At 42.0% G+C, this 24,037-nt stretch overlaps 1 protein-coding gene across 4 annotated transcripts in view; it reads right to left on the bottom strand.

Annotated features, from left to right (window-relative positions):
- glra1 (glycine receptor, alpha 1) overlaps nucleotides 1-24,037 on the bottom strand; it is a 133,318-nt gene that overhangs the window by 65,876 nt on the left and 43,405 nt on the right. For all 4 annotated transcript variants that reach the window (XM_026185126.1, XM_026185135.1, XM_026185144.1 and 1 more), the window contains one exon: nucleotides 7,375-7,442. In XM_026185126.1, the coding sequence (XP_026040911.1) occupies nucleotides 7,375-7,442 (68 nt within the window). The remainder of the gene's footprint in view (nucleotides 1-7,374; nucleotides 7,443-24,037) is intronic.

Below are 24,037 nucleotides of genomic sequence, written 5' to 3'. Positions count from 1 at the left end.
TTTGGTTTACCACTGTGAATTAGTCTTACACTGTTTATTTATATTCATTTGCCTTTGTTGCTAACTTTATTATGTAAGTGTTGAGTGAATTGCAGCTCAGGGTCATCTCAGTGAATCCACAGTCTTTGTAGCATTGGTCACACTCCTCTCCCTGCTATGTCCCGCCACTGGTGGTCCTGATTTCTCCTCAGTTCTGTGTCCCGCTAACACGCCAAACTCAAACGGTGTTAATATTGTATGCTACATGAGGTTATTGAACTGTGCTAACACTCACCTTTTTTTTAAAAAAAAATAAACTCGAAATAAAAAAGTCTCACACTCAGGGTCATTGTACTGATCGTCTGTGTTCAACTGTTTATGAGCTTTGTGAATCTTTGTGAATTATTTTGTGAATAATTGAATTGAATTGAATTGAATCTGTACCCAGTCTGTACCCAGGGGGTGATATACCCTCTATTTACAGACTTCTGAAGATCCACAAAGAAGGAGTCCCATTAGCAGCATAAACTCAGCCACCTACAACATTTCCAAGTCCCTCGCCACCATCCTCGCGCCCCCTGCGGGGAACACACCCCATCACATTAAAAACTCCTCTGACTTCACCAACAATTTCCAGAAACTTACTCTGGATCCAGGTGAAACCATAGTGTCCATTGATGTGGTTTCTCTCTTCACTGGCATACAACTTAGGCAGTGTAGACTGCAGAACCAGCTTCACTCCGATCAGACCTGCACACTGTTAAACCTCGGCCTCACCACCACATATTTTAAACACAACGAGGGTTTCTACAGACAAAAACGTGGATGTGCTATGGGCTCCCGGTGTCACCTATTATAGCCAACCTTTACATGGAGGAAGTGGAAAGAAAGGCTCTGGGCTCGTTTAAAGAGACACCACCTAACCACTGGTACAGATACGTGGATGACACCTGGGTCAAAATCCAAACCCAAGAAGTAGAAGCCTTCACTGCTCACATCAACTCAGTGGATTGAAACATCCAAGTTAATCAGGGAAGACACAAAGAATAACAGTTTGCTGTTTCTGGACTGTGCTGTGTGCATGGAGGAGGATGGAAACCTCAACACTAAAGTTGACCTGAAGCCCACACACACAGACCAATTTCTTCTCTTTGACTCCCACCACCCTGTGGAACACATACTTGGAGTAATCAGGACTCTACAACACCAGGCAGAAAATGTTCCCTCTAAGCCTGAAGGGAAAAAGAGGGAACACACACTAGTAAAGGAAGCTCTTAAAACATATGGTTATCATCAAATCAGCAAAGGCACACAGGAAAAAGGTCAGAAACCAACTATGGAGAAACAGAATCACAAACAGAACAACACTGTCATCCCTGTCATCAGAGAAACTGAGGGTGGGGCTCACAACACCAACTGTCTGAGAACCTCCCCAGGCACCCACTCACATCTTGATCTCAGTAAGTCACATGATGGGATGAGGTAAGGTCTCACAATGGTTTTACCTGAAACCTCTGCTGATAATGACCCACACCTTTTTCACACCTTGGCTCATGTGATGGTGCAGATGATCAATAGTGGGCCAACGACCCTCTTAAGGGACACTCCCACTAGGGTTAAATACCTGAGCTTAAAACGCTTCTCGGATGAAACGTCTTCAAGAAACTTAAAGAAGTCCAGACACTTTTATTTCCAAGCTCCTTAGATGGGGGTGGTTATGGTTATGTCACTGTCCAGTCATGTTTGTGCTCCTGATGTTTGTATTTGCTCTAATTTTGTTTGTTTGTTTGCTGTTGAATGTTTATAAACATCTCTAACCTGCAGCCAGTTTGTGTGAGTAAATCTAAAACATGTACTCACTGGATCTACGTGATCACATTGAATAACGCACATGTCCATTTCCTTTTAACAAATATGAGACATAAACAAACTCGTACCAGTCTGTTCGTCCAACTGCTCTCAGAAGCACTGGTAACAACATGCTTCCAATGGTAGGGTACGTTTATGATCATTTATCAGACTGAATACTATTACTAATATTACTCTAACCTTAACTCTTTGAGCCTACTCCTCACAGTCTACAAAGGATTAATCCATGCTTATATGCATTTGCAAAGAAAAACATTAAAAGTGCCCAAAAATGAAAATGCATGTCTTAGTTTGCAGTATATAGTAAAGGTTAAACCTGATTTATTGTGTGTAAATGAGCTTCAGAGTCCTAACAGAATCCAATCTGTGATTTTAATTCTGAAAGTGAGCAGAGCGAGCAGCTTTTCCTTTCAATTCATGAACTGAAAATATATATTTTTTCAAAATGGATAAATGAGGTTTACTTGCATTTTTGATTATGAGCTTTCTCAGCCTGAGAGACAGACACCCTGCAGTTAATGTTCTATCTGCAAAGATATTTTATTTTGAAATGCCCTGAAAGCATTTAATTGTTTCACTGGAAAAAGTGGTCACACTGCACATTCATTTGGTCTATAAAACCTCATCATTATGGGTCAGAGGCTCCTCGTGGCTGCAGATGGACAAACATTAAAATGCAGAAATCAGCAAGCGGATATCAAATCTGTCTCAGACCGAAATGAGGGCAAAGTAATTTGAATGCACAAACGATTCATTTCAGGGAATAGTTCAGCGTTAGGAGAGCAAATGACTCATTTATTAAAAACGTTTATACTGAGGCAGCTTCATATTAAATCCTTCTATCTGAGAACGAGACATGAGGCCGTCGGACTGTTAAGTGCTACCCTGACATTACCATCTACCGTCGATGTGCTGTTATGAAACCATCAGCAGAGGAACTGCTGTACTTACACAATACCTTGCTCATTTCAGCATGTATTAAACTCAGGCAGTAAACCACGCATGAAAGGATGCAATACTCTTCCTCCTCTTCTTCTTGCAGCAACAACAACTACAGCGGCAGCCACATTCTACTTCCATGCCTGTCATAACATCCTGCCGTCTCCTTGGACGGCGCTCAGGAGGAGGTAGGAGGTCACGGAGGCTCGCACATTATGGTGGCACATCTGCGCGTGGAGAGGGAAACATGCTGTCTTCAGCATGCGGCCTGGGAAAAAGCCAACGCTGCGCCTGCAGCACTGTGAGATGTCGGAACAGTTTATGAGAAATCCAGGAAGCAAGCCTCTGCCCGGATCTCGAAAGAGGCGAGGAGGGTGCCGACGCGTTAGACCTGGACCGTTCGAGCTTGGCGTGTCCAATTTAAACTTCTAATTAAATCACCCACCTGAAACCTGTTTGATGATGAGAAACTTTTGCCTTGAGATGGTTACAGTTTCCCATGAATGTGAAGTCACAAATCAAAAACTGGAAAATGATGATTTTGTAGACATGTGAGAAAGAAAAGTGGGAGGGCACAGAGCTGCAGCACATCAGTGGAAGACAGCGGTTATATATCTGAAATGAATCTGGTTTTCTGTCCTGGGGTAACATTTAGATCAGCGCTGTATGAAATATGAGCACAAAATGAATCTTTTGATGCATTTTCACTGACAAAACTTCACAAAGTTCATTCCTTTATTCTGACTCCACAGACAAAAACACGGCAGATTACTTTACTGTAAGATTTCTTCCTTCGATGACTCACAAACACACGTAGTGCACATTTATGCACACGAGTCCAAATTAATGAGATAAAACTCATTAGTGCACATGAGGATAACATTTTAGATAACCTGACATATATACGAAAGAAAAGCTTGAAGCTCACTCTCATACTATGATCACATAATTTATATTTTCTGTCATATGCTTTGGTATTAGAAACGTGTACTCTGGGTATTAACAGGCTGAGTTCACTGTGCAAGAATATCGCAATTAAAATATAAACCCAGCTGTTTGTCATGCTGCATGGCTAAAAAGTTGTTTTATCACCTTCGGAATTATATCAAAATGTATGACCTGTGTTAAGAAGAAAAGAAACAGCAGCTCAACACTTTTTAATATAATACATGTCTTAGTTATGATTTAATATTCCAATAATCAGTAATCAGATGTTTAAGGTTTCAGTGTGTGTGTTTTACACGCTGTAAGTGCACGTGTGCTACAAAGGAAGTGTGAAAGAATGAAGAGCGATTTTGTGTGTGTGTGAGTGTGTGTGTGTGTGCACGTGTGTGTGTGAGAGAGAGAGTGAGTGGGAAGAGCGCTGAAACAGGAATAAAGCCGTGTACTGGTGGGACTTTAGCGAGCACTGCGCCATTCTACTCACTCCATCTATCAGCGACCCGCCCCAGCAACTCGGTGGATACATGCACGTGTGCACTTATGTCTTTGTGAGGACCCGTTGAGGACATTTTAGAGGTTTAGACATTTTTTGGTTTTGGTTTTGTGATGTTTCTGGGTAAGGAACACAAAATATACTTCTCACAAACATAGCTAGACGTGTGTGTGTGTGTGTATGTGCGTGCGTGTGTGTGTGTGTGTGCTGAGCATGGAGTGTGGTTACACACTGCAGTGAACAGCGTCCTTGCTGCTGCTCGCTCTGTGTTTCGCCTCCTGAGGTTTAAAATGGATTTTCTGCTTTGATAAAAGCTGATAAATCCAATTATATCAGTACTTTGCTTTTTCCTATAATCCACCATTTGAGAGATTAGAGCACCAGCTCTGACTGTGGTCTGCAGTGCGTGGACTGACTCTATGGTCTGTTATATTTGGTTTCTATATCATCATCAAAACACTCATTCAGGTCTCTGTTTCTCATTGGATCTTCAACATGTTTTCATTTTCTCACAGAACTTTATCCGAGCACTGGAAACCACCGTAAATTGGTCTCATTGGTCTATAGATGGTGTGTCCAGAGCGTGAAGCATTTCCATGTGTGGTCTACTTCTATGACATAACTCTGACTTTATATGTAAATATTAATTGTGCTTTTTAGCCCCTGTTATGACAGGGCAAGTGAGAGTGGATAAGAAAGGTGGGAGAGAGAGGAGGAGGGTGGATTCAAGTTCAGGCCTGTGCAGTAGGTCACCTGTTTAACCCAGTGAGCTTTACTGAAGCAGGTGAGGTGCGGGACATCAGCTGAACAGGTATTAAAAGTTTCTCTGTGTTCTTCTGCTCATCATTTTAATGAATAATACTGCCACAAAGTGTTCTTTTCTTCACTTTTTCCATTGATTTTGCTTCTGTGAGAGAGAAAATCTGGATTTTTTTCCTGCATGTTGAGGATCTGTAGAAGCCACCAGTGTGTGTGCGTGTATGTGTGTGTGTGTGTGTGTGTGTGTGTGTGTGTGTGTGTGTACTGTGGGATGTCTATCTTTGCTGCTCGGCTCTGCCTCAGTCCTTCTTTCCTCCTTCCTCCTTCCTTTCTACCATTTCTCTGCTCTTCTCTCCTTCCTCCATCCTTTCTTCTTCCAAACACATTATTCTTTTATCATTTCTATTCTCCCACGTGTTTCCCTCTTTTTTCCTGGTCTTATGTTTATTTTTAAAGTAATAATGTAATATGAGGCACTGGCCACCTTCACATTACACCTACAGGAGCCCCTCAGCCACGAAGCTCCTGCCCCCCCCCCCCCTTTTGTCTGTGCTGATGGTAATGCCACAGGAGGTTTGGAGCTCTGCAGCGTCTTTGCACTACTAGCCTCAGCTGCGAGCCCGCTCTGAGCTGCTGTGGTTACTAAATGCTTCCACATACAGCTGATAGTGGAATATCTAACAGGACACACATTTCTTGTCTTGTCTTGTGCTCAGTGAACTCCTCTCACTGTGTCACAGATGTTGGTAGAGGCAGACTGCATGGCCAGGCACTTGATTTGAATTCATAGATGAAGTGGTGTAGCCCAGTACTTTTGTCCATATGGTGTATACTCATTGGTAACGATCCGTGTGTGGTTTGCTGTGAAGTAGCAACCGCAAGACCAGATCTGAGGCCTCCAAATCTGAGATCAAGGAAAATCCTGGGTTACTTCCTGTGGTTTGGGAGTGAGGTGATGTCATGAATGGTCAACGGATGCATCTCACTGGGATTCCTTGGTGCTGTCTCTTTGAGTTTTGCTGACACTGCGGCCTCACTTTGAATTAAAGCTAAATGCCAGAAACAATACAGTTTTTGTCTTTCACAACTTTCTGGACTCTCTCTATTACCCGAGCTCTTTCACTCGGATGAGATAAATGTCATATATTTTTTCAAAATGGGCTACGCAATTTCCCCTAGCAGCAGGACACTGTGTTTCTGTTTGGAACAGTAGTTAAACAGTGGGAAACGGCACGCCGTTGAACACTACTGTCAGTATTTCCTGCAGCAGCAGGAACGTGTACACCGTGTCAGACTGAGTCAACTTAATGGGCTCGCTGGCACACAGGTAAACTGAAAGACTTTGGATCTGACTCGCAGGAAAAATGCACTTTTGTTTTGGTGTTTTTACAATGTTTTCTTTGCTAACAGGATGGCAGAACATAAAACCTTCCTTTGACCTTCAACTTTTAGGGCCTTGAAAACCAGTTTTTCAAACAGTACTACCTGCCAGAGACAGGGAGCTGTGGGCTGTTTCACAGGAGTGTTTGTGTGTTTGTTAAATTCTAAAGCTGCTCGGGCAAAAGCAAACAGGGAGGAAAATAAGGACTTTTCTGGGGTGCTTGGTCACGCTGATCAAAACAGCCTTTTACTACTAGATGCAAAATTCCTCAAAGTAAAAAAACACAACACCACATTACACGTGTGCACGCTGAACGATGTTTAATCTGCGAATGTGCCCGAGGCCCTGCAGAAGGTTCACACAGCTGACAAGTTCAGAGCTCTCATTGGATGAAGAAGTGATTCATGTATGTTTTGAAGGTTAGCGGCACGAGCGTGCCTCGTTTTTACAAACACTTACAGAGGCAGCGGATGCTGAAATAGCCTCTGTTGTCACACACATACGAAGACACACAGAGGTTGGTTGGTGTCATATCGGCTCTGAGCCTTGTTGCTCTGTGAAGGTTGCTGGTTCAGTTATATTAGCACTAATGGGTTTTCTGTGTAATGATTGAGCGTAAATTTCCACTCCACTGCGTACAAACAGGCACGGGGCCGCTACGTTGTTATGCAAATGGTCGCGGCAGTGATGCGCTCTAACAAATGAAGTGTAGCAAATGGGAGACGGGGTCAATGAGGCAGAGAAATTTCGAAATGCTCACAGGGCAGAACGCTTTTAATTTTTAAAGGGAAATAAAAGTGAAACTTTTGGATGTGCTGAATATCGGTGAAGCTTTCGTTTAAATTAATTGAATTTTTCAGGGCGGAGTTACCCGAGCGGAAACACAGCCGCGAGGAGACGTGACAGTTTCTATTAGTTGTCCGACCGTCCGAATCCACACAGACAAAAGTGACAAATAAATGATGTGAAAGTCTTTACACCGAGGTGTGATATGGAGAATAAATCAGCTCACCATTGTTGTTTCGGCGATGGACCCGAAGCTGTTGATGAAAATGTTGCAGGTTACGTTGACAGGCGGACCTGGAGAGAGGGAGCAGAGAGACACGAGAAGTTAGAGTTCATAATATTTATGCAGACAGAAGACGTGGAGACGTGTTTGTCATCACAGAACGTGGAAAACCTGCTCGTGAGAGTTGACTGCAGAGCTCAACATGGATTCAACACTGCATCAACACTGCAAGCAGCTTGAATTTGAGTCGGTATAGAAGCTGTAAAGAGTGAATGTGTGCATTGTGGGTAATAATTTCTGATGAGCCTTTAGATGTTGTTCCACTTCTAAAAGAGCTTTCATTGATTTTCACTGAGGACATGTTGAATTTCTGAGGAAATTAATTAAACTTAGGCATGAAAACATGATAAAAACCGAGCGAGGCTGACAGTGATCACTGACTTTTTTTATGGGGTTTGTTGAAATTAAACAGCACAAGATACAAATCATTAAAACATGTTAAAAACACCACAACCTTAAAAACCCAGAGTAGTTTGGACCCGGAAGCAGTGTTCATATGTCATCACTTAATAACCGCATTGCTATCAGAGTCAGGGGTCAGCATGGACACCCTGATTGATCTGCAGCTCCATGCACAACAAACTGTGATGCTCTGTGTATCCTGACTCCTTTCTATCAGAACCAGCATGAACATTTCCTGCAGAGTGAACTACAGCAACCACTCTGTTGGATCGGACCACACGGACCAGCCTTCGTTTCCCAAGTGCATCATCAGTGAGCCCTGAGCCAAATACTCACGCTCACACATATTTCCAGCTTCCAACATCAACTCTGATGACCACTTGATATCTCCCGCCCACTAACAGGTGCCATGATGGAGAGGTAATCAGTGTTACTCAGGCCTGGTTGGTGTCTGCAGCCTCCTGCTTTACATTCTCCTCGCTGTTGATAATTACTGCACTTTGTCGGGGTTAGTTTACAGCGTAAGATTCTTCTTGTGTTCTGAATCGATGTAAGCTGAGTGGATGTGTTTGCGTGTATCAGTCTGCGTGTTGCCGGATATTAAAGCAGCAGAGAAGATTAAAGCTGAAGCGAGTTGATGGCAGACTGCAGGAAGTAAACAAAGTGAAAGAAACCTTCTGCTGGGGGAAAGTTGGCTTCAAACACTGGCTGAATAAACAACTTGCTTTTCCAGACTTAAATGTTCTGACAGCGTCCTACTGCCTGACAACAGCAGGAAGTTTGTCCGAGAGCCGCTGAGACGAGGAAATGCGCAAACGTCTCATTACAACTCGAGAAAACTACAAACGAGAAAACCAATTACACATCCCCCCGAGCATTGAAAAGCCCACTCGAGTGGTGTCAATAAACCCACAGTGTCCTTTCAAAGGGAATCATAACAACCAAGACAGTCTGCCCTCTCTCCTCTCAGAGACGAGACGCTGCGTTCAAGGTTGATGAGTTAGTCGAGGTGAGAGTCAGCAGCCCCGTGCACGGCTCCACGATTCTTTGTCTCACTGGATTCTACAAACACAAATGCAGTAAGAAGCACGGACACCGACCCAGCAGTTCAGCTCTCCTCTGTTCCAATCACACTGAACCAACCCCAGCTTCCTCTAAAGCACAGGTGTCGAACTCCAGACCTCGAGGGCAGGTGTCCTGCAGGTTTCAGATGTGTCCTTGATCCAACACAGCTGATTTAAATGGCTAAATGGCTTCAGAGTTCGTGTTTTTTCTCTTTTCTCTTTCCTTTCACTCATTATAATCTGGCTGAACTCTCAGTCTCAGTTCACTGCCCACGGTACACCTAAGAAACACCCACCAGCTTCTCATTGTTACAGCTGTAACTACTTTGGTGCACGAAAATCAATCTTTTAACACTAGCAACAAACCTGTACACGTGGCTTTTTTGTACTCGTGCTCTATTTTAGTCCAGTTTGGTTTAACAGCTGTAGTGTTACAGCGATGTTCAAGTTTTTGTATAAGAGACTAAAACAAAATAGCAGATAATCCATCAGCAATTTGTTCCTACCAGACCCAGCCAGGCTCCACCATCAGCCAGCAGGCCACAGCCAGGCTCCACCATCAGCCAGCAGGCCACAGCCAGGCTCAGCAGGCCACAGCCAGGCTCCACCATCAGCCAGCAGACCCAGCCAGGCTCCACCATCAGCCAGCAGGCCACAGCCAGGCTCCACCATCAGCCAGTAGGCCACAGCCAGGCTCCACCATCAGCCAGCAGGCCACAGCCAGCAGACCCAGCCAGGCTCCACCATCAGCCAGCAGGCCACAGCCAGGCTCCACCATCAGCCAGCAGGCCTAGCCAGGCGCCATCATCAGAAATTCCGCTTCCGGGTCCTTCGTGGTGGCCGCCTCGTGCTCTCGCTTCAGTATGCCACCCAAGAAAGGCCCAACACCAGAGGAGGTTGAGGACATTAAAACCTCCCTCGGAGCGTTGTGCGGAGACGTGGCCGCAGTCAGGGCACAGCAGGAGCTGCTTCTGGGGCTTCTGGAGGAGGTAAAACAGCTACGCCTCCAAAATGCCGAGAAGGACAGACGGATCATGGATCTCGAGCGGCGGGTGGATGAGCTGGAGCAGTACACCCGTACGAACGACGTGGTCATCAGCGGTATTAAAATCAAGCCGCGCTCGTACGCGCGCGCGGTGGCCGGGAACGTCGGGGAGCCCAGCGACGAGGAGACCCGCTCGGTGGAGCAACAGGTGGCGTCCTTCCTCCAAAGCAAGGGGATAGAGATGGACCTGGAGCACATAGAAGCATGTCACTCACTGCCCAGGAGGAGTGACAGACCGCCGGCCGTCGTTATGAGATTTGTCAATCGGAAGAACAAGGTCGCACTGCTGAAACAAGGACGCAAACTGAAAGGCACGGACGTTTTCATTAATGAGCATCTGACACGAAAAAACGCAGACATCACGAGGAAGGCAAGGCAACTGAAGAAGAACGGTAAAATACAACATACATGGGTAACAAACTGTAAGATTTCCATTAAGCTAAACGGGACACCAGAAGAGGCAAAAGTACTGATAGTGAGGAACATGGAGAATCTGGACAAGTATAACTGACACCAATGTATCAATTACACCAGGAAATGACATGGACACGTTGAAATTAGTTCTTCAACAGAAAGTAATTGATCTAGATTGTGAATATAAGGAGCATAATATAATAGATCCAGAAATAGATTCTGAAAGTAACTTTCTCTCTTCTTTTGTTAAAAATTGTAATTATTTCACTCAGGAACAATATGAAAAAGAAATTAACCTAGACGGGAAGCTCTCATTAATTCACTTTAACAGCAGAAGTATGTACTCTAATTTTGATTTCATTAAGGACTATTTGCAACAATTTTCTCGCCCCTTTAGTATTATAGCCATCACTGAAACTTGGTTCAATGTCGATAAAGGAATAGATTTTTGTTTGAATGGATATGATTTAAAATACATGAATAGATTAAATAAGGCGGGCGGCGGGGTTGCTATATATGTTCATAACTCTATAAAATATAATGTTGTAACAACTATGTCTATGGCTATTGATGGAATTTTGGAATGTTTGACTATTGAGATTATGAATGAAAAAAAGAGAAATGTTATAATAAGTTGCATATATCGGACACCCAGTTCAAGTATTGACACTTTTAATGAATGGATAGAAAAAACGTTTGCTTCGGTGAACCAAAAATTACTATTTATCTGTGGTGATTTTAACATTGATTTGCTAAATCCAACAAGGTTAAAAGCCATTGATGACTTTACTGACACAATGTACAGCTTATCACTATATCCAACAATAACAAAGCCAAGCAGAATAACATCACATAGCGCCACTATTATTGGCAATATTTTTACTAATGTCATGGATTTCCAAATTAATAGTGGCCTGCTTGTCTGTGATATAACTGACCACTTACCAGTTTTTACTTTGTGTGACTGTGATTTAAAAAAAATAGATACCAAGATCATGATAGCAAAGCGAACAATAAATGAAGAAGCAATTCATGCCTTCAATTTCGATTTAGCACAACAAGATTGGAGTTCGGTGTATGAAGAGTCAGATGTGGACAAGGCTTATGATACTTTTCTAGATATTTTTACTATGTGGTACAATAAACATTGTCCTGTAAACGAACACATGACAAAGAAAAAAAAGATAAAAAGTCCTTGGCTCACAAAAGGAATTATTAATGCTTGCAAAAAGAAAAACAATCTGTATAAACAGTTTATCAAAGTAAAAACAAAAGAAGTGGAACAAAGATATAAAGCATATAGAAATAAATTGACTGATATTATAAGAACGAGCAAACAACTTTATTATAGAAGAAGATTATATGAAAATAAAAACAATATAAAAGGAACTTGGGATGTGTTAAACAACTTAATTAAACAAGGATCTTCTGGAACATCATATCCTGAATATTTTACTGATGCAAATGGTGAAAATCACAACATGAGTAATATTGTCGATGGGTTCAATAAATTCTTCATAAATGTTGGCCCAGAACTAGCAGCGGACATCCCGTGTCATAAAAATGAAAATATCAGTAATATAAAATCAAATCCCTTTTCACTGTTCCTCTCAGCTACAAATGAGCAAGAAGTAATAAATATCACATTAAAATGTAAAAGTAAGTCTTCAATGGATTATCATGACATAACTATGTCTGTAGTTAAACAGGTTATTCTGAATATTGCTAGTCCCTTAACATATATCTGTAATTTATCATTTCAGTCCGGTTGTTTTCCAAAAAAAATGAAAATTGCGAAAGTAATACCACTATATAAAAGTAATGACAAACACAGTTTTACCAATTATAGGCCTATTTCTCTACTGCCTCAATTCTCAAAAGTTCTAGAAAAACTTTTTAATTCAAGATTAGAAAAATTCCTTGAAAAACATCAAATAATAAATGTTGGTCAGTATGGTTTCAGAATGCAAAGAACCACTTCAATGGCGATAATTGAGGCAGTAGAAGAAATTACTGATACACTGGATAAAAATAAATATGCAGTTGGTATTTTTGTTGATCTCAAAAAGGCCTTCGACACAATCAATCACTCAATTTTACTGGATAAATTGGAAAGATATGGTATTCGAGGGAAAGCTGGTAACTGGTTAAAAAGTTACCTAACGGGTCGGGAACAATATGTTAGCATAGGGAATTACCATTCAGAGAAACTTGGTATTACATGTGGTGTTCCCCAAGGGTCAGTGTTGGGACCAAAACTTTTCAATGTATACATAAATGATATTTTTGATGTTTCTCAAGTACTTAAACTCATACTGTTCGCAGATGACACCAACATATTTTTCAGTAGCGATGATTATACTGATCTTGTAATGACCGTAAACAGGGAGCTACAATTAATAAAAAAATGGATGGACATAAATAAATTATCATTAAATATAAATAAAACTAAAGCAATGTTTTTTGGTAATTTAAAATATAATATAGAATTACCAATTATCATTGAAGGTGTACCAATTGATAATGTGAGTGAAAACAAATTTTTGGGAGTTATAATTGATAACAAAATTTCATGGAAACCCCACGTCAGACACATAAAAACCAAAATTTCTAGAAGCCTCGCAGTTTTGAACAAAGTGAAACAATTCCTTGATAAAGATGCACTTCGTACTCTGTACTGTACCCTGGTTCTTCCATATCTTACATATTGTGTGGAAGTGTGGGGAAATACATATAAAAATACAACTAATCCATTAGTCACAGTACAGAAACGAGCACTGCGTATTATTCACAAGGCTGGTTATCTAGATCATACTCACAAATTCTTTCTTCAGGCAAAGTTACTTAAATTCCAGGATCTGGTTAATTACAATACATCCATAATTTTTTATAAAGCTTTTACTAAACTTTTACTGGCAAATTTACAAACTAGATTTGAAATTCGAGAAAAGGTTTATAATGTGAGAGGCTTTGGAGAATTCAAATTACCCAGAACTCGAACAACCCGTAAAGGCTTTTGCGTGTCTGTATGTGGTGTGAAAATCTGGAACAGTCTGAGTTTACAATTGAAACAATGCAAAAATATTCATAGATTTAAATTTCTCTACAAACAGTTGGTCTGGTCACAGTATACTCAATGATGGGTTTTAGTGTGCTCTGTAATGTCTGTTCTCTTACCATTGCTGGTATGGATTCCAAAATAAAAAATAAAAAAATAAAGTGTGCGTATGTATGTACATATATGTACTTGTGTGTGTAGATATATATGTATGTATATGTATGTGTGTTTGTTACTTGTAGTTATTACTGCCTGTTACCTGTGGTAATGCAATTTATAATTTATATATTCTGTATTCAGTTATGAAGGCTCTAATTGTTGGTTGCGAGCTGCCGCTTAGATGCTTGTATGTGCCCGGAGCTGTTGATGGGTCTGTATGCAATGATGGGCGTAGCTGCGGGAAGTTTATTGTTTTTTTTGTTGATGAGTGAGTATAGGGGTGGGATTTAATAAGTTTTCTTCGTCCCACTCCTTTTTCAGGCAATTTTTGTTTTTTGTTTTGTGTATTTTATGTTCAATATAGGTATTTGTTGTGCCTGAAAATGAATAAATAAATGAATGAAATGAATGAAATGAAAACCAAGTCAAGCTGCATCAATGAATGTAGAATAAAAAGTCAGTTTTCAAATTATGAAACTAACGTTTAATATGCTAAAGGTTGACACTATAATAAAGCCTTAGTCAGTCAGTCAGATTATTGCATGAGCGATGAAAGAGCAGGTGGCGTGATAATGGCTGGTGCAAGGAATAAAACTAAATACTGAAACACAGATTCAACAAAACACCACAGAAATACCTAAATAAGACATTTATTAAAAACATGAGGATTAATGAGACGAAAGGTTTTGTGTCCAGTTTCAGCTTGAACCTGCAGGTCTGTGATTCTTCAGGCCGCCTCTAATAATTTGGCCTCATTGAAACAGTTTTGGGGAACCTTCTCTGTTAAACGGTGATTGAACTAAAGTCTTCACATACACATCTCCACTGCAGACACCTGGTTTTAAAAAAATCACTCCTTTGAGCGTTCTCCCCTCTGACCTTCCTTATAAACATTTTTAGCACATCACGCTCGCTGGTGTACTACACCAATAAAAATCCTCCCAGTAGAACCAATCACAGAGGCCTCGTCAGCTCTGATATCATGCTTTATCACAGTATCAGCTCAGTCTGCATGTTTCCATTCATCAGGCTCAAAGAACTTCACAGCTCCAGTAGGAGCAGGATGATCCTCAAATGAAGCATTTTCCTTGTATTGGATTTAAGTCTGGAGACACAGTATGATCAGTTCTTTGTCTGTGAGATAATTACACTAATAACTGCCTACATATTTCAAACACATTTTTGTAAACAGATTACTGTAATCCGATTATTTTTAATCCATTTCCCATTAGAGATCTTAGAAAAAAATGTATTTGATTTTTAATGAGTCAAAGGTCTCTCTCACACACACACGGTCTGCCTTTAATGTCCCTGGTTAAACTCGATGTCTAATTCTAACTGCTGGCGGCTAGCTGGAAATGAAGGAAGGGGTCTGGATTATTTTGAAGGCCAATTACGCTCTCTGTCACAGTGTGAGGAGTGCCGGAGGCATACGCACAGACAGATGCGGTTAAGGCACCGGGTTGACGACGTATGGTTAAAAGGTAAAAGATCATCAGAGCCTGGCACAGGCGATGGATGGTCATGTGACGTGTACAGCATCATATTTACGCAAACGACAGATTAGTGACGCGGCCGTGTGAGGAAACGAGGGCGAAGCAGAAAGAGCGACTGAGAAACGGAGATATTAAATGAACCTAGTTGGTTTCCACTGTGGCAAAAGAAAGTGGCTGCACGAGAAATGAGTTTGTTCCACTGTAGCTAAAGAGAAATCACCACATTCTGCAGGTGGAGGAGGAGAGGAAGACATTTAACCTGCCAGCATTTGGGGTTCATTTACTTCAGATGTGATAGATAAGGGATGCTCGAAGTAGACCCGTGGGAACTGTGGAAGATTAATGCTGGTTACAGTCACGTCTAACACTCACCGACTCTGCTGTGTTTCTGTTTGTTCTGCATCTGTCATCTGTCTTCTGCACGGTACCCAGAGCTCTCCAACCATGTAAATATACAGCTTGTGTGTTTGGTATGCTTCAGATTTACACCCTCGATGTTAAATGCAAACTTTAAAATGCGAGAAGAAGAAGATCAGAGCCGTCGGCTTTCAGGCTTCTCTCATTTCCACAAGTTTAAAATATTGTTTTGCTGCAGTCTGTCTTCTGAAAGGGAGCGTTTCTATTTTTCTAATGTTAATAGTTTCATGCTTTACTTCATCAAACCAAAGATAAATTAACGTGCCTGAATGATCGAAATATGTTTTCCAGCCTGTATCTGTGTAGAGAAGAGGATTTTGGAGGAATATATGATGAAATATCACACACACACACACACACACATATGATTCAGAGAAAGCTACTGGGTAATATTTTATGTAATGTGTGTACACTTTAATATAAAACCTACTGAGTCTGTAATTAAATACACTGAATGAAAATGTCTGTAACAATGTCTGTGCATTTTGTCACGTGTAAGATTAATTCAAGCACTGATATAAATTATGCAGCACGTTCATTTTTTCTGTATCCATATTTCAATATTGTGCATTTTGTTAAAATCTGCATATTTTAGTGTAGCAAAACTTGCTTGTAAGACAAGTGGGCTCCTGCACCCGCGTGATACGAGGTGAGCGCAGGCTCTGAGTGCATCACAGGGTTTATCCATAAAGCGGCTGGTATTACATTATCACCGTGATTTCTCTCAGAATGGCTTTTCAGGCCTAACTCGAGTCCTCTGACACGTTTCCTCAGCATCCCGGCTTTGTTCACAATCCCTCCTTCAAAGTCCTCTCGTTCCGTGGTGGGAGGGTGGTGAGGGGAGGATATCGCAATTTGTCTTTTCTTCTTGACGTCCCTCAGAGCACGTGACACAAAAATCTGAGAAGGAGAAGCTAATACCCACTGAAAACCTCCTCCTTCTCCTTCTTTTCCACCACAGCGGTTCATTTAATAACCATGCAGTGAAGGAGAGGAGAGGAGAGAGAGACGGTTTTCCATTATTGCTTCCCGCTGAAGACAGAGACAAGAGGAAGAAGCAGCAGCTCGTTAAGTGTCACAGAGGACGAGCTGGCACCGAGTCACAGGATCCTGTAGCTTATATCGGCCTCAGCGTGCGAGCCAAGCGCTGAGAGCAGACGTGAGTGCGCTTCTACAGGCACGAGAACGGTTACGTAACGCGCTCTATGCATCTTGAATGAAAGGGAGATTTCTCAATTAAACCGTCTGCTTTCAGCTGCAGACAGAATCAGTTTCAGAATCTCATCACGTGCTGGCATATTTCTGAGTGCAGACTCTTTTAATTAGTGCTCGTTAAAATGCATGTGAGCAATTTCAATTAACGGAACTATGTGTTCTTATGCAGATTTTATGTAAACACTGTTCAGAAACCTAAACCTGAACGACCTTTTTTAACTTTGGTTATACAGGATGTTAAAAAAATGGTCGTTGATGTTTCTAAGCGGTGTCGGCGGTGGTGTAAGGCTTCCATCCTCACACACATGCTGATGTTGATGGTCACGCTGGTGTTAATGGTCTGTCCAGCTGTGGCTGAAATACAATGTGAGTCTCAGCTCTTTGGACGTCTGTGTTCAGTTGTGTAAAGACAGCACCACACACACGTTTTTATTAGTTTTAAATTTTTTTCATTTCACACAATTGTTTCAGTTAGTTTGAAGTCTAATTTTTATTTTAGGTAATTAAAATGTTTTTCACATCTGGTTTTAGTTTTTACTACAATAACCTCGAATGTCACTTATCAAGCACAAAACACACAATTACACACGTATGCTAAAATAAACACAACCAGACTTAGCATATGCTACAGTGCACAGACATGAAGGTGCACTGAGGCGTGCATGAACACACAAACACATAACAACCATTAATATAGATTTAGCAGCACCTACATACACGACTGTTGCAGCTGATATAGTTTGATCACATGGCTCTTCATCCCTGCTGGCTACAGAACATCACACAGAGCTCAGTGAAATGGAAGCCAATTTGAAATGTCAGATTAATGCAAGGAGATGTGGAACTTTTCTTTTTAACTAATGAAACTCTCTTGCTAATGAATGTGTAACTAATTAGGCTACATTTTGTAAAAGTGCCTGAGGTTTGAACAAAATTTGAATTTTTTTATTTCTGTGAATGCTTTTACAATTATTCATGTCCACTGGCCCTCAGTAAAGTTAACACACACACGCACACACACACGCACACACACACACACACACACACACACGAACAGGCTAATCGAGGCTAGCGACTATGCTAGTCTGCTGAGGTGGAGCGGCTCGAATAATCCCGCTCTCTTTCAGCTGAACTCCATGTCCATGAAAAACAAGTGACAGCATTAATAAAGCAGGATGAAACAACTGGCCCAGCTCGGCCTCTCAGCACTTCTGCTAACTGCAGCTGCCGCAGCCATTTCCTGCAGAGATGCTGTAAACACAGCTCTCTCTCTGTGTGTGTGTGATTCATGCCACACACACGAGCTTAAAGAGGACTCATTAGGATTTTCCTGTCGTTTTCAGGAGGTTCATAGGTTTTTGAACATGACCGCGGATTTTAAATCAAACTGTTAAAACACAGTCATTGTTTTATCAGATGCTCAAAAATGATTGGACAAATTTAATGTTTTAATAAATTCATCCAGTTATTTTATTTTTTTAAATAATTTAAATATGAGGATTATAATTGCTGTGCTTCCTTGATTGAGACGCTCTGCTGATCTGAGCCAAGTTATGGTAAACAGGCTGGTACTCATACAGTACTTTCTACTACAAGTCTCATTCATCCTCTATATCAAAGTACTTTTATGTGCATATTTATCTAAGGAATGATTCGGGGGAAATCAGAGTTGAGTATCTTACCCAATGGTGCTTCATGGACTGAAGGGGGCGGGGACTGCTCCACCAAGCTTGGGATCAGTAGATGACCTGCTCGCCAACCCGAGGCCCAACTGCCCCGGTCATGGTCAGATTTGGTTATGGGTCAGTGACAGTGACTTTAGGCAAGCTGATGTAAACTTGCTTCAGTGGTTTGGCTGATTATTGATGTTTATTGGGGTGTTTAAGAGGAATAAAGTTATCTGTGGTCAGTTAGGTAGAAAAAAAAACTCCTGTGGCACACCAGCATACTCCATACCAACAAAATACGTTAAATACAAATGAAACACTGATAATCTCAGAATACCTCAGTCTGCAACAACCACAACATGCTCCAGAGGTCACCATGAATTCTTGCAGAAAAATGAATGAATGAACACGTGTACCTACATTTAAAAAAGTCAGTTTCCTCATTCAACAGATGAGAAATACTCCACTTAGCTTGGTGCCAGATGTGAACTGTATTGGTTCTTTCAAGCGTCTTTCATTTCTTAGTGTTGTACTTGCCGGTCATCATCGTCGGCTCATTTTTCACTGTGAATCAGAACTGACAGGGGAAGAAGAGCTTGGTGGTGATCCAGGAAGTAGATGGGTCTAAATAGAGATAACATGAAGATGGCAGCCTGATAAACCTGCCGGGGAAGCGCGTGTAATTGCTTTTTTAATGATTAATAGTTCAGCACCATTCCCTCGGCAGACTGGAGCCAACTTAACATTTCACCCTCACTGTGATTTTTAAACTGATGCTAGAAACAAACACTTTGCTGCCAACTGACGCTAGGAGCTGTGGATAGTGGAATGAGCCCGTGGGAGCATTTCTGCGTCAGCACATCCTGAGGGGAAGTTTAAAGATGGCCGAAAACACGACCGCTTGGCCTGATTTTTCTCATCGCCACCCCAGGACAAGGCTTCCCACTTCCATCATGGCAAAGCATCCGCTGCACAGCATGGTATGTCAAGTCCTCCATGTGCCATATGTGAAAGACTGCAGGACACAAGCAGTGAAGCTCCAGTCCAGTAACACACAGCCCAGCTCTGTTTACACATTACACATTCAAAGAACTATTGCCTTTGCTGATTTTCCATCTATTTCAAAAACGAAGAAGCAGAAATCCAAATCAGGTGTCATTCTTCCACTGAAGTTCTGTCCTCTGTTGCTGTTCACAGACCAAGAAAACCAGTTTATTCAGACATTAAGGAACTGGATTTGACATCATTGAACTCTCCATCACAGCCTTCTGTCAGCCTCATTCTGCGGTTCTTCTGCCAAATCGCTTTTTCTGTAGCTGAATGTACAGCAACAAAAAAGATGCATATTTCATACGGGTTATCAAGTGAATCCAAGCAGCTTGGCGCAGGCTTCAGAGATTATGTTGGCCGACAAACATGACATCCCTGCCCTCTTAATCAACCTCCAGTGACACTCTGAGGTCCTGCATCAGTCCTCACAGTGTAGTCAAGCCTCTCGAGGGGTCTCAATCCCCATCTGCTGACAATGACTGAGACGACGACAGCCGGTCCTCCACCTTGTTCAAAAGACGGTGGCGCCGTAAAGCAGGCACGGCTCAGTCTCAGGAGCAGATTTACGTTTTGATTTGAAGTGGAAGAGTGGAGGTTAAATCCAGTGATCCCTACTGTGGATTCATTTGCAAAGAGTGATGTGGAGCTAAATCCAAATCATACATTATCTATCAGGTTATCGCTGCATGGTAATCTCCTGGGAGGGGATCAGTTTAGTCACAGTGTAGCTAAACCCTACTAACAAACATCGCACTGATGTTTTTTTGGTGATTGACTGTAACTAGTTGCAGTGACCACTTTCAATCACAAAGAAATTGCAAAGGTAGGAGGCAACCTCCAAACAACTGCAGTGCGACTGTTGCAACTCATCTCTTTGCAGTAGACGGGTTGACTCAGCTGGTTACATTTTGGTTGTTTTCCTTTATAAACGCAAGCTTGCTCAGCACCTGTGCCATTTTGCTGTTGAGCTGCGGGCGTGCATGGTCACTCTCTGTGGAGGATTTCTGTTTCAGATCTATGAGCTTCTGGCAGGAATGAGTGCCAGTAGCAAATGAGTGTAGGTAGCAAACTTGTGCATTTCTGTGTATGTAGACAGCAACAGATTTGCACATGCGTTGATGCGCATAAGTTGCTTTGAAAACAGGGACCGATTGCATCTGCGACGCAACCGCTTCAGAGGCAGCAAGATCTCTCCTGCTCGTAGTAATAGCAACACGTTAACAGTTGCAACAACCAAACAGCAGTGCACATTTTCTGCTGTCATTTTTTTATCATCTGTACTCTACCCACAGTCCTCCGTCACGGAAAAAAAGACATCCCGGAGTGTTTCAGGAGAAGCTGTCACAGCCATGAAGCTGTCACAGTCTTAATGACGGGTTCCTCAGCAGCTGACAGCTGTAATATGAGCTTCAGCTACAGCCTGTATTTCTTTTCCAGTGCTGAAAATCACTGACACTCACTGTGCAATCACAGCCTGTATGAAGTCACGAGTCCTTCTATTCAATTATTCACCCAGCTCCAACAACACACCACCGTTCTCCACCTCCTGTGCCTTCGTAACACCCTCACTTCAGTTACCATCGTCACAACTATCACGCAATCAAAAGTAAATGATCACTATGGAAAACTGGAGCTGGGATGAAGGATGACACCGAGGAAGAAGCTGAGCTCTCTGCAGACACATCTTCCAGAGCTTTCTCTCTGCTGCACTTCTTTCCTTGTTTCATACTGCCGTCGTGCTCTCCAGCGGCACGCCGCCCGTCCTGTTCCTGCCTCGTCCGAGAGACAAAATTCTCTTTACACTGCAGCATCCTTTATTTTCAACGTATTTATCGAGCCACCGGTGCTGACAGATCGGTCTCTGGGGACTCATCCTAACCCTTGTCCTGCGAACCTCTAATCATCAGCTCGGTGTTTACAGGGACCAATTAACCAGTCAATCTATCAGCTTTCCTCGCTGACATCTTCATTTTACAGCACCTCCCTACTGCGGCATACCTGGACCGCCAAGTGGAACTAATGAAGCGGCATAAATCAAGCACATGCCGTGCTTTTACAAGAGGGAAGAGTATAGGTGGTATAGTGGGCTACGCTCCATTATCAGGCCTTCGGAGAGTTGTAAAACACAGGTAACTGGAGGATTGCCTTGGCCCTGCTCTCCTATGCTTTATTTAACTCTCTCTTCTCCTGATGCCCAATTTGCAGTCCTCTAAGTGACACCTCAACACCACAGCGGTCTGCCTGAATTTATTTCCAGCAACAAATGGCATCGAGCTAAACAAAGCAAAGGCGGCGGGGGGAGAAGAAAAGTCACAGGCTACAAATTAAATGAATAATCCTCTGAATTACGCAGTATCGCCTCTTTTGCAATTGAGCTGCCTTCAGCAAAAAAATCCCACAATGGTTGCGAGACGTTAAATATTTATAAGGCGTCGTCTCAAGGCTATATGGTCCGGGGAAAGCAGTTTCACTCTTTTATTGAACTAATATATATTCCCTACACATGCCCGTGCAAGCTGAAGAGCAGGACTGAGGGAAAAGTGAGAAAACGGAGAGAGCCAGAAGGTTGTTTTTCTTTTCCGATCGCTGATTTTCTTCCATTACGTCCGAACGCAACAGCTGAGGAAGTGATCATCTCGTTCTCATCCACCGTGCATAAACACCAGAGCCGAAATGCCAGCTAGAGGGAAAAAAAGAGTTTCCCAGGGAACTTGAAAGCATCATAAATCCCCTGACTCGATAGTGAAACAGAGAAATAATGAACATTTCATCAAACCCCGAGAGCTTTATATTCCTGAAAGTTGCTCAGCACAACTTCGAAGAAAGTTCGCTAAAAGTCACGAAAAGATTTCGCACTTCTGAAAAAACGATCTTCAAACACAGTGTCGGTGCTGCAGCGGGACCGACGTACCTGCACAACTTCAACAGCCGCGCTGTCCGTCCGACCATGTTTCGCCTTTGTTGTTTACTACAAAGTCACCATGTTCCCTGACCAGAACTCAGGAATGATTATCAGAAATAACTCATGTCATACAATGATGACGTTTTAAATCCAAACAAAGGTCAGAAATACATCAGTTGAACCTTGACTAGCTGCCAGAGGAATCCAACGAGGAGGAGGAAACTCCAGGGTGAATAATGTGAACATTAAAGGCCCAGTTCACAATTTTCCTCTGGGAGTCTTTTTTCTCTTTTTATTCATTTATTTATGAAAAACAAATACAAAATATATAGAGATATATATAAAAAATATTTTTCACTGCCGTTCCAAACCTTTTAGGTGGATCTTTGCCTCCACTTTTATAGTTTCAAATTTTCCACGAGATTTGGGGAGAAAGCTGTCGTTCCCTTTCAGCAACCAGACCATTAGAGAGGTCTGACTCTAATCTTAAGAACCAGTTAGGAGTCCTAAAATACTCGAGGACCCTGGTAAGTAAGTATCTGCTGATCAAATCATCCTGATTTGACAGTATTGGGAAGGTTACTTTTAAAACGTATTCCACTACAGATTACAGCCCCAAAATGTATTTTGTAACGCAGCGGTCCCCAACCCCCGGGCCTCGGACCGGTACCGGTCCGTGAGTCGTTTGGTACCGGGCCGCGAAAGTTGAGGCTCAGGTGTGAAATGTATGGTTTTCAGGGTTTTTATCGGTTTTCAACGTTATGTTGTTATCGTTTTTATCGTTTTTATCATTAACTCGGTTTTCCTGGGTCTTTTCATGTGTGTTATGAATAAATCTTTTTTTCGGTACCGGTACTAGTTTTATTTTGTTGTATTTATCCGCAACACCTTAAAGGCCGGTCCGTGAAAATATTGTCGGGCATAAACCGGTCCGTGGCACAAAAAAGGTTGGAGACCGCTGTTGTAACATTTTCCGTTACGTTACTCAATGAGAGTAACGTATTCTGAATACTTTGGATTACCTATTATATTATCATGCTTTTTACAACTACATAAATGTACTATTGCTATGTTGCTATGTGAATTATTACTATTACTGAAGGTTACTCGCCATATCAATACCAACTAGATTTTTAAATCTTAATATAAAATGAGGAACAGTAGGGTGGGCATTAGTAAGGCTGCACTTTTTTGCAGCGATCTCGTATAGAAAACTATTTGGCGCGTATATAAAACAGGTCCGCGGCTCCAAACCGTAGTAAAGGGACCTCTAGCTAATACGTCGGGTTCCGTGTCAGGCTCGTAGCCGAAAACTTTGTTGTCTGGGTCAACTTTGCTAGCGAGAGACAGAGAGAGGTGTTGAAAGGCTGCTCCAACAAAACTTATTGTTTCGGAGAAAAACACGAACTCGGTGTACAGTCAAGTCTTAATAGCTTACTTACAACTGGGCTCGTCAGGCACTCTTCTTGGCTGCCGTGGTTATTATTATATTTACATACTTCCAGCTCCCGTTTCTGCTCGATGACAACTCGTACTTTTCCACTCTCCCTTTTCTCCCTCCTGGCGCTCACAGACACATAACGGGTATGGCAGTGCATTCTCCCTGCAGCACGGACTACACTGCCCATGAGGCTACATTCTTTAGAGCTATGCCTGTAGCATTCTGCCTATTGCCTTCATATTAAATCATTTTTGTGAATAATTTTTAAAAATATTT

This window comes from Astatotilapia calliptera, chromosome 2 (genome assembly GCF_900246225.1).
Source record: "Astatotilapia calliptera chromosome 2, fAstCal1.2, whole genome shotgun sequence".
In the NCBI taxonomy this organism is placed as follows: domain Eukaryota; kingdom Metazoa; phylum Chordata; class Actinopteri; order Cichliformes; family Cichlidae; genus Astatotilapia; species Astatotilapia calliptera.
This window is presented reverse-complemented; position numbering and strand designations above follow the sequence as displayed.